This window comes from Lithobates pipiens, unplaced genomic scaffold (genome assembly GCF_037356315.1).
Source record: "Lithobates pipiens isolate NorthernLeopardFrog02 unplaced genomic scaffold, aLitPip1_a1.2 Scaffold_8, whole genome shotgun sequence".
NCBI classification, from domain to species: Eukaryota; Metazoa; Chordata; class Amphibia; order Anura; family Ranidae; genus Lithobates; species Lithobates pipiens.
Genome location: NW_027507903.1, coordinates 405,183,971 through 405,199,726, shown reverse-complemented (window position 1 = coordinate 405,199,726; position 15,756 = coordinate 405,183,971). Strand labels below are relative to the sequence as shown.

At 38.0% G+C, this 15,756-nt stretch overlaps 1 protein-coding gene across 1 annotated transcript in view; it reads right to left on the bottom strand.

Annotated features, from left to right (window-relative positions):
• Positions 1-15,756, bottom strand: part of GABRB2 (gamma-aminobutyric acid type A receptor subunit beta2) — a 595,464-nt gene that overhangs the window by 183,614 nt on the left and 396,094 nt on the right. Inside the window, exon 5 of the mRNA XM_077474103.1 lies at positions 6,934-7,016. Within this exon, the coding sequence (XP_077330229.1) occupies positions 6,934-7,016 (83 nt within the window). The remainder of the gene's footprint in view (positions 1-6,933; positions 7,017-15,756) is intronic.

Genomic DNA, 15,756 nt, shown 5'->3' with positions numbered 1-15,756 from the left:
TGTCGCACAGCAGTTTGTTCTTGTTGGTAGCTAGGTGGGTGAGGCTAGCTATCCACATCTAAGTGCTATTTTTACAGGAATTGATGGAGGGAAGGGGATGGAGGGGGGGGGGGGGGTAACAAGCTGTCTTTTCTTTTCTTTTTTTTTATAGTTCTTCAATTTGAAAGTTTTATAAAATCAGCAATAATTCTAATTTTAGATCCAATCCTAAATGTTCAAAATTAAAAACTATAGTTAAAAATAGTAACATGTTATAGAATCCCTGAGTTGATGACTAAATTTGTAACAGCCAAAAATAAAAAGATAAAAATGAATAGCCCAAAAAAAACATTTTACTGTAATATTAACTTTAAGTCAAGAGATTTCCCTCTCTGTACTTTTTTCCCTGCAGCTAGATGTCCTCAGGTTAATAGTTAGCATCATTTAACTTACTACGGTACCTCTAAGCTTGAATTCCCCTGGAGCCACCCCTGCCTGTGACTGGACAGTGAAAGGAAAAGCAGCACAGTAATGAGATCAAATGAATTATAGAATAAAAATAAAGGATATTTTTATCCACCTGTAAATGTTTTCATTTATCCAGGTCATGGTATAGCTAGTAGAAGTTGGTAAAGCATTTATATGACTTATGGACTGTAATATTACACTTCTCACCTTTTATTGTCTTTTTCCTTGAGGACACATATTTGGAGTAAGGAGAATATGGATTTGTTTTACTTTTTAACTTAAAAGTAAGCATTTCTACCCAGAGGTAGGCTGAGCCCTGAAAGATAATATAATTGCACTTTGTGTTATACGATTGTAAAAATAGTAAATAGCTGATTGTAACTTTCAGGTCAATATGTTTTGTGGCTAAGCTTTTTCCGTGAGAAAACCACTTGGATAGTGAGTGGAATATTTGCCAAATTACAAAACAGGTCTAACTTAATACAATCTTTATTAACAAATTTTGAAGTTAAACATGTACTGTTTGAACATTTAATTTGATAACGTTGCATTTTTGTCATGCAAAGAATGATATTTTTCCTGACTAGCTTGTCAAGGCAACCCTGCAACACAGTCAGGGCCAGGCCAGGGGCTCTGCGTAAAGAATATAAATAATGTATATCTATGAAATAAAATAAAACAGGGATTCTTTCTGGGCATGCAGGGCAGGAAGAGTGCCTCCCTCACAAAGATTCTGCTAGAAGGATTTGTCCTCACACGAGTAAATAAACTTATTCCAATAGATCATGTTAATGTTCTGAGAGGAGAACAAGATCCTCCATTTTTGTCTGAATCCAGAGCATTTAGGAGATTGCACAGGAAAGGTTTGTTATAGGTTTTCAACACGGATTTAAGAATGATGTAAAAGAAAAATTGTAGGATAATCTGTGAGGGAAAAAAAATCTGTGAATTTCTGCACAATATATATAGTTGATCCAGAGGAAGGCAAGAAACCCCAGCAAAACATGATCCAATTTGCTACAGCAGGGGAAAAAAAATCCTTCCTGATCCCCTGAGAGGCAATTACCTTTACATGTTAGTACCCAGTTATATTATGTACATTTAGGAAAGAATTTAGACAATTTATAAAGCAATCTACCACCTCTGGTGGGAGTCTATTCCACATTTTTACAGCTCTTAGCCCTTGTACACACGGTCGGAGATTCCGACAGAATGTGTCCTATTGGACTGTTTTGTCGGATAATTTTCCAACTTGTCCGTAAAATTTTCCGTCAAAATGCTCTGATCGGACATACTCCGATCATGTGTAGCCTACTCTGATGGACAAAGTGCCACGCATGCTCAGATCAAATTCCTAGACCAAAGCTATTGGCTACTAGACTGAACGTAGTCCCGTCGTAACGAAATAACGCCATCACGTTATGTACAATCAAATTTTCCGACAACTTTGTCCGACCGTGTGTATGCAACAGTTTCAGACAAAATCCGTTGGAAAAAATCCAATGGATTTGGTTGTCAGAAAGTCCGACCGTGTGTACAAGGGCTTACTGTGAAGAAATCTTTCCGTATTTGGAGATTAAATCTTTTTTTCTCTAGGTGTAAAGAGTTCTCCCTTGTCCTCTGTGATGACCTTAAAGTGAATAATGCAACATCAAGTACACTAGATGGACCACTTATGTATTTGTACATGTTGATCATATTCCCCTTAACCTCCTCTTCTCAAGAGAGAATACATTCAGTTCCTCTAATCTTTCCTCATAGATGAGCTCCTTCATGCCTTATCAGTTTGTTTGCCCTTCTCTGCACTTTCTCCAGTTCCCCAATATCCTTTTTGAGAACTGGTGCCCAAAACTGAACTGCATATTCCAGATGAGGTCTTACTAATGATTTGTCCAGGGGCATACTCAACTCATATTGCTCTCTCTGGAGTCCATACCTCTCTTAATACAAGAAAGGACTTTGCTAGCTTTGGAAACTGCAGCTTGACATTGCATGGTATTATTGAGCTTATGATCTACCAAAACTCCCAGATCCTTCTCCACTATGGATTCCCCCAGTTGTACTCCCCCTAGTATGTATGATGCATGCATAATCTTAACCCCCAAGTGCACAACTATACATTTATCAACATTAACCACTTGCTTGCTTGGCACTTAAACCCTCCTCCTGCCCAGACCAATTTTCAGCTTTCAGTCACACTTTGAATGACAATTGCATGGTTATGCTAAACTGTACCCAAATTAAATTGTTATCATTGTTTCACACAGATAGAGCTTTCTTTTGGTGGTATTTAATCATTGCTGGGGTTTTTATTTTTTGCTAAACAAACAAAGATGGAACATTTTGAAAATAAAAATAAACCTTAGTTTGTTATAACATTTTGCAAACAGGTAATTTTTCTCCTTCTTCAATATGCGCTGATGAGGCTGCACTGATGGACACTGATAGGCTGCACTAATAGGCACAGATAAGGTGGCACTGATGGGCACTGATAAGGAAGCACTGATGGGTGGCACTGAAGGGCACTGATGGGCGGCACTGATAGGTAGCACTGATAGATGACACTGATGAGCACTGATAGGTGGCACTGATGGGCATTGGTAGGTAACACTGATAGGCAACACCGGTGATGAGGCGCTGACAGGTGGCAATGATAGGTGACAATGTGGGCACTGGTAGGTGGCACTGTGGGCACTAGTAGGTGGCACTGTGGGCACTGGTAGGTGACACTGGTGGGCACTGTTAGGTGACATTGTGCACTGGTAGGTGGCATTGGCAGGTGGCACAGATCACTCAGCGGCAGCTCTCCGTGATTGGCACCGATGTCCCTCAGACATCTACCGGGGATCTGATCTGTTTACATCTGTTACATCTGTTTACATCACATGATCGGCTGTCATTGGCTGACAGCTGATCATGTGGTAAGGGGTCAGGATCAACCCCTTACTTCGATCTGTGATCAACCAAGTCTCATAGACTCGCTGATAACAGAGAGTGCCGCGTGTGCCCTGCAGGGGGCGCACAGGCCACTCGAGCACAGGAGGCCGTCATATGATGTCCACACTGTAGCCGCCATTCGGCTATAGCACGGATGGGAAGCACGGATGGGAAGAGGTTAAATCTCATTTGCCACTTAGCTGCCCAATTAGACAGTGCATTGAGGTTGGCTTGTAAATTGGAAACATGCTGTAAGGACGTTATTTCACTGCATAGCTTAGTGTCATATGCAAAGACGGAAATGGTACTTTTAATCCCAGACCCTATATAATCTATGAAGATATTAAAAAGTAATGGTCCCAGCACTGAACCTTGGGGTACACCACTGAAAACCTTAGACCATTCAGAGTAAGAAACATTAACCAATAATTTGTTATTCTAGCCAGTTTTCTATCCATTTACAAATTGATCTTTCCAAGCCTTTAGACTTTACCTTACACATGAGTTGTGTTTGGGAAACTGTGTCAAACGCTTTTGCAAAATCCAAGTGTACCACGTCCACAGCCACCCCTATGTTCATGGTTTTACTTACCTCTTCATAAAAAGAAATCAGGTTTGTTTGACAACTTCTGTTTCTAATGAATGCAAGGTGTCTGTTGCTTATTTTATTTTTTTTCAGCAAGAACTCATCTATGTGGTCTTTTATTAAACTCTCCAGTATCTTCCTGGCTATAGCAGTTAAACTAACAGGTCTATAGTTACTTGGTAAAGACTTTGATCCTTTTTAAATATGAGCAACATGTTGGCCCTATGCCAACCCAGTAGTACCATTCCCGTCATTAACAAGTCCCTAAAAAAGAGAAACAATGGCTTTGAAATGACAGAGCTAAAGTAAAGGCTAAAGGTTTTTTACCTTCACGCATGCAGGTAAAAAAAAAAAAAAAACTTTAGCACACAGCTCCCTCCCCAATACTTATCCAGGCACAATCTCAATCCAGCAATGCACACAAGAGCTGAGGCTCTCTCGGGCCTCTACCTCCTCATTTGCTGAGATGCAGCCGCAGGAGTCATTGGCTCCCATTGCTGTCAATCACAGCCAGTGAGTTGGATCAGGGGGCAGGACTGAGCCGTGCTGTGTCTTATGATGACAGAGAGCTGGCTAAGAATTGGTAAGAATTGATTCTACTTTAAAGAACTGCATTTAGATTAAACCCTTATTCACAATGCATTGACTCTCTTACAGATTCCCTAAACTAAAGAAAGTGTGGGTTTCTAAGGGATTCCCATGCTCCAACTTTCACAATGGTAATTGCTTTGCTCACTAAAAAATGAAATATTGTTAAAGTCCTGTTTTGGACAATGAATGGTGCAGAGCAGCCCAGTGCAACTAACATCGAAGGGGCCCAAACAGCTTAAGCTCTCTTGCTTTAGGAATAAAGCTTTTTTTTTTTCCACTAGTTTTAACACATGTCTGTTAAATAAGCAAGGGTTCCAAAGGGTCCCTTTTTATTTTATCAGGAAACTACTTTTACTAGGAATCAAACACATTTTGATACAAGCAGGGATAGTGAAGAGTTCTAAGTCTAGGGTGCTGAAATAGAGTACAATAATAAAGCATTTGTTTTTAAATTTAAAACAAGTATAAAAAATATTGCAAGAAAACTTTGAAAAGGGGCCAACATCTGTGTTCAGGAACAAAGGAATGACTATGCTATTATGTGTTCATCTATAGTTGTTATATAACATAAATATTTACATAAAGTTTAAATCCATATAATTCATATGGTTTCAATCTAAAATGACTATTTTATTCTATATGCTATGCCAAAATGAAAGATAGATAGATAGATAGATAGATAGATAGATAGATAGATAGATAGATAGATAGATAGATAGATAGATAGACTGTATACATAGAAAAATGTTTTCTATAAGACCTGTTATCATGTGCAATGTAATATATTGAAATATATAATTCTGCATACTGGTTGGCATTTTACCATTTAAGTTGAAGCAAATTAAAGTGATTGGAAAGTCTATTTTTTTCCTATAAAAATAACAAACATGTTATACTTACCTGCTCTATGCAGTGGATTTGCACAAAGCAGCTCAGATCCTCTTCTTCTCGAGTCCCTCTTCTGTGATCATGGCCCCTCCTTCATGTTCAGTTCCCCCACAGCAAGCAGCTTGCTATGGGGGCACCCAAGCCAAGTCACAGCTCCCTGTGTCCTTACAGACACGGAACTCTGACCCTATCCCACTCTCCTGATTGGCTAGCTGACTTTGATTGACAGCAGTGAGAGCCAATGGCACCACTGCTGTGTCTCAGCCAATCTGGGGGGGGGGGGGGGGTAAGGGGGGCTGCTGCACACAGAAGGCTTTTTATCCTAATGCATAGAATCCATTAAGATAAAAAAAAAAAAAAACTTCTGACTTTACAACACCTTTAATTTAAAATTTCACCAATGTAATGTGTTTAAAATGCATATCAATGTCGTATGTCTAAAAAGCATTTGTGTTGTGAACCTAGCTTAAACAAGTATCATAGTACTTTGTTTTTTTTTAAACCAACAAAACAGCAGATGTAGCACATATAATGACAACTCAACCAATTCTTGTTAAAACACAGTAAAACTCTTGCAAGCTCATTCTATCTGATAAAATTGATGTTACTACAAATCACTTAATCACTTCAATCTGTGCACACATAAGCATACAAGAACCTCTTTCAATTTAATCAGTATAGACTTATCCGGATGATATAGTAATACAACACACAAAAGAACAAATACATGTAAAGCATACTTTGTATACAAGTAACCTGGGCTAAAAAAAGCATACAGAATTTTACAGTACAGCAACAAGTGGCAGTAGAATACTATGTTTCTCATGAAAAAAAAAGTCATGTTCTGGAATATCTGATTACAGCCTTAAAAAATAGCATCCTTTGACTTATTCATCATTTGGATCTTGCAAGGCAGTGTCACTAGCCAGCAGCGCCATTGCCTTTACTTACAGTGCTATAGTACTCCTGCTAATGTAAGCTTATTAACAGAGCTGTGACCTAACACAGCCTTCCGAACCTTGAATTAGTTTGTGGTGTGAAGACATAAAACTGCTATGGTATCTTCAACTGATGTGGGAAGAAATAAGAAATGTCAAGGCCTTGCAAGAACACTCATATAATATAATGGTATAAGCCACGGCACCAGATTTGTTTCTGTCAAGTTGAGTTGATGTCAACTAGTGATCATCTTTTGGGCAGTTATATTGTGTTTTCCATCATACGGATATTGCAATTTTTCCAAGCAAAGTTTAGACAAAGCCCAATTTGTCTCAAATCAAATTAACTTTTAAGTATGTTTTTTTTTTTTATAGTGGACTGGAACTAGATACGTTTGAAGACATTTATAAGCAATCATGACAATTCTGTATAGATAGCATCACTAATATTAAGGACCCAGGATCTACTTTCGCCATCCTGAAATGATTCTCCTTAGCAGTCAGTACAACACTGTAAAATCTTCAGTAAGCATAAATGTTACTCACAACTTTCGATCTCTAATGTACAGTTCTGTTCATCTAGTGGATATCTTCTCAGATCCATCATGCATGCTGCTGTTGTTGTAATCCTAGCAAAAAAAAAATGTAATTTTAATTACTGCAAACAAGGAGGAAATGTGTGTATAATTGAAAGTATCAATTACTCAATGTTAAAGGGAAAGCAAAACATTTTGACATAAAATGCTCATCTGCATAAATCATGTGCTGGATACAGTAAGCTAGAACCGTAATGACTCTGCTGACATAAAGTAATTTGGTCAATGCAAACGCATTATTTCTAACCAGGTCAACGTGACTTAGACTTGACCCTCATTATGTGATGGTAGAATGAGTGACAAGCTAAAGTGAAACCTTTAAGACGTGGCAATGATACATTTTTAACGTGAAATAATTAAGGTCTGTGGTGTTCTTTCAAAGTTGACCATATAATAGACACGTTAATTAAAGGTTCATTCAATGATGTTTAAAGACAGATTTCTCCAAGAATGACTGAAAGTGCCCATTATGGTCAAAACAAAAGGCATTGCAGAAGATAATAGAACCCTTTTCAGGGCTGTATTTTTAGTGAACAGAGGGGGAAAATAATTTTTGCTATTTGATTTCAAAACGTAAAAACAGATCAGTCAATTTCCCTTGTGTGAAGGTTTTATTCAATGCTATATATCATTCAGATACTGAATATTGCATATTGTGCAACCAACTTTTACACAGAATAACAAAACCCCTTAAAAAATATATCAACAAATAACAATGACAATAAAACAATAATAATTATTTGGTGTTCTACGACAATTTTTGTTGACCTTATCACACCTAAGTTATAATTCTAACACTAAACTCAGACAATGTGCATAAATTCCAAAGTGCAATATAACAAGTCAGATTGTGCACTTAACATAAAAAAACTTAGTATAAGAGATCTTCTGTTGATGATAGTGAAATAGTGTTGAGTGCACACATATGTATAAATGATATGGCACAGAGAACAATATAAAAAAAAAAAAAAAAAAAAAAAAAAAAAAAAAAAAAAATGTTGTTATACAAGTGCAATACAAATCAAAAAAATGCACAAAATGCTAATAGTCCATGTGCAGTGCACCATGTGTATGAACAAAATACTAATAGTCCATAAACAGTGAGATGTGTGTTTGAACAAGAGCTCCAAAAAAATATATAAGGTGAACTAAAGTTATACAAAAAACATGTCCATTTAGTGGTAAAATATGTCCATTTAGTGATAAACAAAGCAGTATCCTGCGTGCTCCAAAAACAAGAGGTGAATTCCACCAGTGCTCCTATGCGTATTGTATCCTCACACTAGGTGCAGTAATTACCTTACCTTACTGCTGTAAGGTAAACAGCATTTCCAAAGTGACGCTTGTTGTCCAGTAATGCAGGTACAATAGGTGATGTGATCCTAGACTCTCATTCACCGTGGGCACGTTGTAGCATGCAGGAAAAACAAGGGGAACACTCCAATGGTGAAGTACGTCTTCACAATTTATTGGATATAAAACGAAGATATAGGTACTCACATTTAAAACAATAATAAAAAGCACAACTAAACGAACGTGTGTCACGCTCGTGCTTCCGGACGTCACTTCCGGTGTCCTTACTGGCCAATTGTGTTCCTACGCGTATCGTCGAATGACTTCATCATGAAGTCATTCGACGATACGCGTAGGAACACAATTGGCCAGTAAGGACACCGGAAGTGACGTCCGGAAGCACGAGCGTGACACACGTTCGTTTAGTTGTGCTTTTTATTATTGTTTTAAATGTGAGTACCTATATCTTCGTTTTATATCCAATAAATTGTGAAGACGTACTTCACCATTGGAGTGTTCCCCTTGTTTTTCCTGCATGCTACAACGTGCCCACGGTGAATGAGAGTCTAGGATCACATCACCTATTGTACCTGCATTACTGGACAACAAGCGTCACTTTGGAAATGCTGTTTACCTTACAGCAGTAAGGTAAGGTAATTACTGCACCTAGTGTGAGGATACAATACGCATAGGAGCACTGGTGGAATTCACCTCTTGTTTTTGGAGCACGCAGGATACTGCTTTGTTTATCACTAAATGGACATATTTTACCACTAAATGGACATGTTTTTTGTATAACTTTAGTTCACCTTATATATTTTTTTGGAGCTCTTGTTCAAACACACATCTCACTGTTTATGGACTATTAGTATTTTGTTCATACACATGGTGCACTGCACATGGACTATTAGCATTTTGTGCATTTTTTTGATTTGTATTGCACTTGTATAACAACATTTTTTTTTTTTTTTTTTTTTTTTTTTTTTTTTATATTGTTCTCTGTGCCATATCATTTATACATATGTGTGCACTCAACACTATTTCACTATCATCAACAGAAGATCTCTTATACTAAGTTTTTTTATGTTAAGTGCACAATCTGACTTGTTATATTGCACTTTGGAATTTATGCACATTGTCTGAGTTTATTTAAACATACAGTTCCACATTTTATTTTATTTTATTTTTGTTTGGTTGGTACTTGAGTACATGTTAGCTCATCTTAGCTTAATTAGATATATTTAGCTGGAGCGCAACACCATTTCTTAATTACTATCACTTAATTTGGGGAGGGTTTACACCCCTGCTGGTGTTTTGCTGCAACCACACTAGTTCAAGGACACATTGATAGGCGCGAGAATACTTTCACTTTCATTTATAATTCTAACACTGTTAATCTACCCTGTGCTGATAAATGTGCATTAAGTTGCACTGTAAAACTCCTATTTTTGGACTCCCCAGAGTAATGCATGGAGACATGACTTTAAGCTGCGGTACTTCACTTTGTAATACATGTTTAGACCAGAGGGAAGGGGTGCCTACTGAAATAACTAAATATCAAGGTGAAGTCATTGGTTAACTGGAGCATATTTTATTTGTGCGGGAATATGCAAGGGGGTTAAAAATTGGTGTTATGTTTTATTTTTTTTCCATCCAGGTCTCATTAGGGATTTTTTCCTTCACTTCCTGTCCTGTTTCGTTGGATTTGCACTCACTTTCATTACGAGAGACACAGGTGATCAGGACAATTAGAAAGTTTGAATCTTCCAAAAAAAAAAACACAGTGGTTCTTTTTGCCCACCCCACCAGTTGTGCTTTTAGTTATACTTCAAAAAACAAACAAACAAGTAAGCCATTAGGCTAGCTGTAAGCTGAAATCTATGAGAACGACAGCTCCACAGATATTAAACCTAAAATGGTGTAACAGACTGCTGCTGCCTACATTTTTAATGAAGTATCAAAATATCACGAGTGATAAAATTTGAGTAGTGCTGGACTACACCCTCAAAAATCGTTACCTATTTTTATGTGCAAATTTCAATCATAACGATATATGTCAAACATGTATAAAAACATCTCATAACATGGACAATGTGTAAACATTTCAATAAATAAAGTGCTCTGGTACAAAAAAAATCAGTGCAAAGAACTCCTACTGTGCAGAAAAATAATCCTGTGAATATAAAGTGCTATAGTGCAATAACAAATGTCTCATATAGACTCTGCAGTGTGATCTCTCAATATCAAAGTCCATTGAAGATAGTCCCAAAGGCTTCCAATTCAATATACTGTCCAAGAGATGTATGTATAACTCCACAGAAGTGCTTTTTAGAATAGAATATAGTGCATATAGTGCAATATAGTTAATATAGTGCAGCAACCAATCCTTCATCATTCTCACTAAATCAAACTCACCAAAACTAAGGGCTAGTCAGATTATAAACCCGCAAGAGCTCCCAATGATTCCACATAAGATCACGGATTCCACCGCATGTGTGATGACATCAGCATCCTTGCCCCACCCTACATGTTTATCATGCAATGTCCTTGCGCTGCTGTTCCGCGAGGACATTGCATAATGAATTCCATAGGGCAGGACAAGGGCGCTGACGTAACCACTCATAACAGATTGTAATTGCGGCTCGGTTTCTGACCAGAGACGAATGGCGACAACATTTGTGCTTTCTACCCTAGTGTGGGGGGGGGGGGGACACTAGTTACATGTTAGTGGGGATTTCATGCATTGGAGAGATAGTACTGAACAGAATTGAACCAGGAGCGAAGTGGAATCAGTGACCTCATGTGAAGTTATTGGGTGCTCTTGCAGGTTTAAAATCTGAACAGCCCTTACTTTTGGTGAGTTTGAGTTAGTAAGAGTGGTGAAGGATTCACGCTGGGTGCTGCACAACATTCTAAGAAGCACTTCTGTGGAGTTATACATACATCTTTTGGACACTATACTGAATTGGAAGCCTTTGGGTCTTTCTCTAACAGACTTTGATATTGAGAGATTACACTGCAGAGTCTTTCACTAGATTCAAAAACAGATTTTTTTTTTTCTTACAAGAAAATGTACTAATTATGTTAGTCACAGGGATCCTTGTAATGGTGTGCAAACATTTGCAAAGTCAGAGATACCAATAAAGAAATTGTGGAGAAACAAGGCAAAGAGAAAGGGAAAGGGACTGTGAAAGGGAAATTAGAAAGGGGAAAAAAGGAAGGGAAAGATGTAAAAAAAAGAAAAAATAAGAAAAGAAACATATATATTTACACACACACACACACACACACACACACACACACACACACACACACACACACACACACACACACACACACACACACACACACACACACACACACACACACACACACACACATATACATACATATATATATATATATATATATATATATATATATATATATATATAGGAAACATGATAACCACCAAGAACCAAGGCTTTAAATACTTTCTACCCATCAAAGAGTGAAAGATGAACTGTTAAGTCAAGAATAACCCACATCCCTTTTTAAATACATAAAATTAAAACTAGCACTCACTAATTTGCAAGATGAAAACTGATTAACTGTGCATAATTTACTTTGATGAATGCTCCATTATTTAGGCTGCGTGCTATCAAACTGCATGCTAATGCTGCATTAAAAATGCTAACACTACAGAGTGAATCTATTATAAAACTGTAGCAGGTGTTATAAACACAGAAAGCATCACACCAAGTCAACTTTTTTATTCAAAATGTTCCCAGAGATTTAAATCACCTATTAGTACTTTATTTAGTGTCGCGTTTTGGAACAGATGTCTGAAAAGTACATGTATCAATACAAGACTTGAGATCATGGCCTTAAAAAAAACAAAGTATTGTGCTGTAATTAGGCATGAGCTAACTGATCTATCATGTTCAACATTTTAACCAGTTTAGGACAATTCACAGCTTATGGTCTTCCACAACAAATTTCATCCTCATCCACTAAACAGCTGATATTTCTCTTTTTTACATTTGCTTTAAACCAAATATTAACTGACAATATTTCTCTCCACTGATAATGACACGTAAACTATTACCCTATTACCCTGTTTCCCCGAAAATAAGACCTAGCATGATTGTCGGTGATGGCTGCAATATAAGCCCTACCCCCCAAATAAGCCCTAGTTAAAGTCCTTGTAGGTCTTATTTTCAGGGTCGGGCTTATTTTCAGGGAAATTGGGTAGGGCTTATTTGGGGGGTAGGGCTTATATTGCAGCCATCACCGACAATCACGCTAGGTCTTATTTTCGGGGAAACAGGGTAGCATACCTATAACAAGTTAGGAGGGTACCTCTAGTAGGGACCATAAAAAGTGAGTCCATCTGTGAACTTAGGAGCCATTACAAACACCCCCCCCCCCACCCTACGCAAAGCGCAAAGATAACAAAAAAGTGTACTCATGTTCAAAAAATGTAATTAATGCATGCATCACTTTTTATGTAAAGTGATACAATAAATAGTAAACTGTTTTCTTAATTGACCCACACTGACTCTTCTTCATTAAAGTGTACAGTATATGAGCTAAACATTTAAAATCAATAAACATATATGTTATTTTCAATACGTTTGTGTCATTGCCTCTTTTTTTTTTTTTTTGACATGGTGTTCCTGCTAGTAGTAGACATTTTTTTTTCAACATCTAGAGTAACAACACTCTCAGAATGGCTTCAGTGGGATAGGCATTGCCCCCCTAGGATATGCTGTGCATGTACAGCTTGATAGGTATAATCATCATAGTACAAGTAGTCCAGGATTAAATGGTCTCATAAGTGACAAGAAACATCCACAAATGTGTCTGTGGTATGGTGCACAAAGTGGAAGCAGGCTGAGGAAGCAAGTATTTTACTTTTTCTTTGGCACTCCCCCATCAGTGCTCTCTCCTGTGCTATGGGGGAGGGGGGGGGGGGCACCTGTGCAGGTGTGATCCCTAGCTGGGCTGTGTGTGTTCATAGACACACACTGTGCAGCTCAGCCACATCCCCCCACTCCTTCCTTACAGTTTTTTTTTTTCAATTGTTTTTATTAAGACATTTTTAAATTACAAACCATAGTACAAAATAGTACAGAAAAATACAAAGGATATAGAGAATACACAATAAACATTAAACAACCAGAATATACAAGATGTACTATAATAGGCTGGTCTGTGGGAGGTTCAATGTTACTGGGTTTAAATAAGGGCAACTCAATGTATTCTTGGAGAATGTAACATTAGGAAAGGAGAAGAAAGGTAGGGTGTTAGATGGATCATAACGAGATTGACGATAACCATTTCCATATAGGTAGTCTCAACATAAGGCAAGTACTATTAAGATACTAATGCAATCAAACACAAACATTTCAGAAGACATGTTTTAATCTACTCTAAGCCAATCTGTCCATGCTTTCCACTGGTTGTCAAAACTCGCTCTCATCCCATCTCTATTAGCTAGCAAAGATTTGTAAGTGTAATTTGATCTTGTGCTGTCAAGTACATCTGAAATATTGGGAACTTTATTGGATTTCCAGTTTTTAGTAATCAATGATCTGGCCACTAGTAGGATATGTGTAACCACTGTGCGGAAGCAGGGAGGGAAGAGCTCAATGCCTAGGTTTTAGTTCAGGAGTTGGTGGTGTCAGAACTCCTATAATACGTCAGATACACCGAAACATGCTCCCCCAAAAACTGGAAAGATGTTTACAGGACCAGAACATATGTAACATGTTGCCCACAGCGCCACAGCCTCTCCAGCATAATGGGGAATTAGAGGGAGATAATTTTGCCAGGCGGTACGGTGTGAGGTACCATCTCAGAGCTTTTGTCTGGGAGAGCTCCCAGTAGTTCACACATCTAGAGGCTTTATATATAGTTCTGAAAGCTCTTTGCCATTCGGTCGGAATGAAGGTTTTATTTAAGTCCGACTCTCATTTAGTGTAGGGAAGGGAGTAAGCGAAAGTAAGTTTATTCTGAAAAGGTGTGTAGAAAAAGGAAATGATAAGCAGTGTACGAAGAAATGCTGCAAGTGAGCCTTGGTCAGTTGAATGCCTGTAGCTGGATGAGGAATTCAGAAAAAAAAGATTTTAACTCTGGAAGCTGGAACTGTGTTACATACTGTAGTTACACAGTTACACAGTCGGTAAGGTCAAATAAAGACACCAGCCCATCCAGTTCCACCTGTGGTGTGTGTGTTTTTTAAGTAAATCTTGTATCCCTGTATGTTGTGATCATTAACCACTTGCCGACCAGCCGCTGCAGTTGTACTGCGTCAGAATGGCATGGCTGGGAGAAACAAGGTTATGTAACGTCGCTTTGCCCTGTGGCCCCCCGCTCAACCCCTAAGCCGATGCAAGTGTCTGGTGGTCACGATCACCGCCAGGCTCTCACGGTCGCCGCTGACACACGGAGGACCAGAATATGTGTATGTAAACACACAGTTTTCGTATCTCTAAGGGGAGAACAGACAGAATGTCTGTTCATACAGAGCATGAAAAGGGATCTGTCATCTCCCCTGCACCTCCCCGCTTCAGTTAGAACACACACTAGGGAACGTATTAACCCCTTGATCCCCCTAGTGTTAACCCCTTCACTACCAGTGATATTTTTACAGCAATCAATGCATTTTTATAGCATTGATCGCTGTATTAATGCGAATGGTCCCAAAAATGTATCAAAATTGTCCGAAGTGTCTGCCATAATGTTGCAGTCCCGATAACAATTGCAGATCGCCGCCATTACTAGTAAAAAATAAAATAAAATAATAAAAATGCCATAAAACTATCCCCTATTTTGTAAATGCTCTAACTAAACCAATCAATATACGCGTATTGCAATTTTTTTTATCAAAAATATGTAGAGGAATGAGGAATACATATCGGCCTAAGGTGAGGAAAAAAAACGTTTTTTTACATATTTTTGGGGGAATATTTATTATAGCAAAAAGAAAAAAATAATGTGTTTTTTTTTCAAAATTGTTGCTCTTTTTTTGTTTATAGCGCAAAAAATAAAAACTGCAGAGGTGATCAAATACCACCAAAGAAAGCTGTGGGAAAAAAAGGACGTCAATTTTGTTTGGGTGCAACATCGCACGACCGTGCGATTGTCAGTTGAAGTGACGCAGTGCCGAATCGCAAAAAGTGCTCTGGTCAGGAAGGGGTAAAATCTTCCGGGGCTGAAGCTATTAAGATACTAATCTGATAGTATTTTAAACTATGGATGCTCCCTGCTGATACCACTGCTTGTGGAAGAGAATTCCACACCCTTATGCCATGTACACATGAGTGGAATGTCCGACAGAAAAAGTCAGACGGGAACTTTTCATCGTATATTCCGATCATGTGTATGCCTCATCTGACTTTTAAAAAAAAAATTCTGACAGACCTAGTAATAGAACATGTTTTAAATATTTCCGACAGAACCAATTCCTATCGGGAAAACCAATCATCTGTATGCT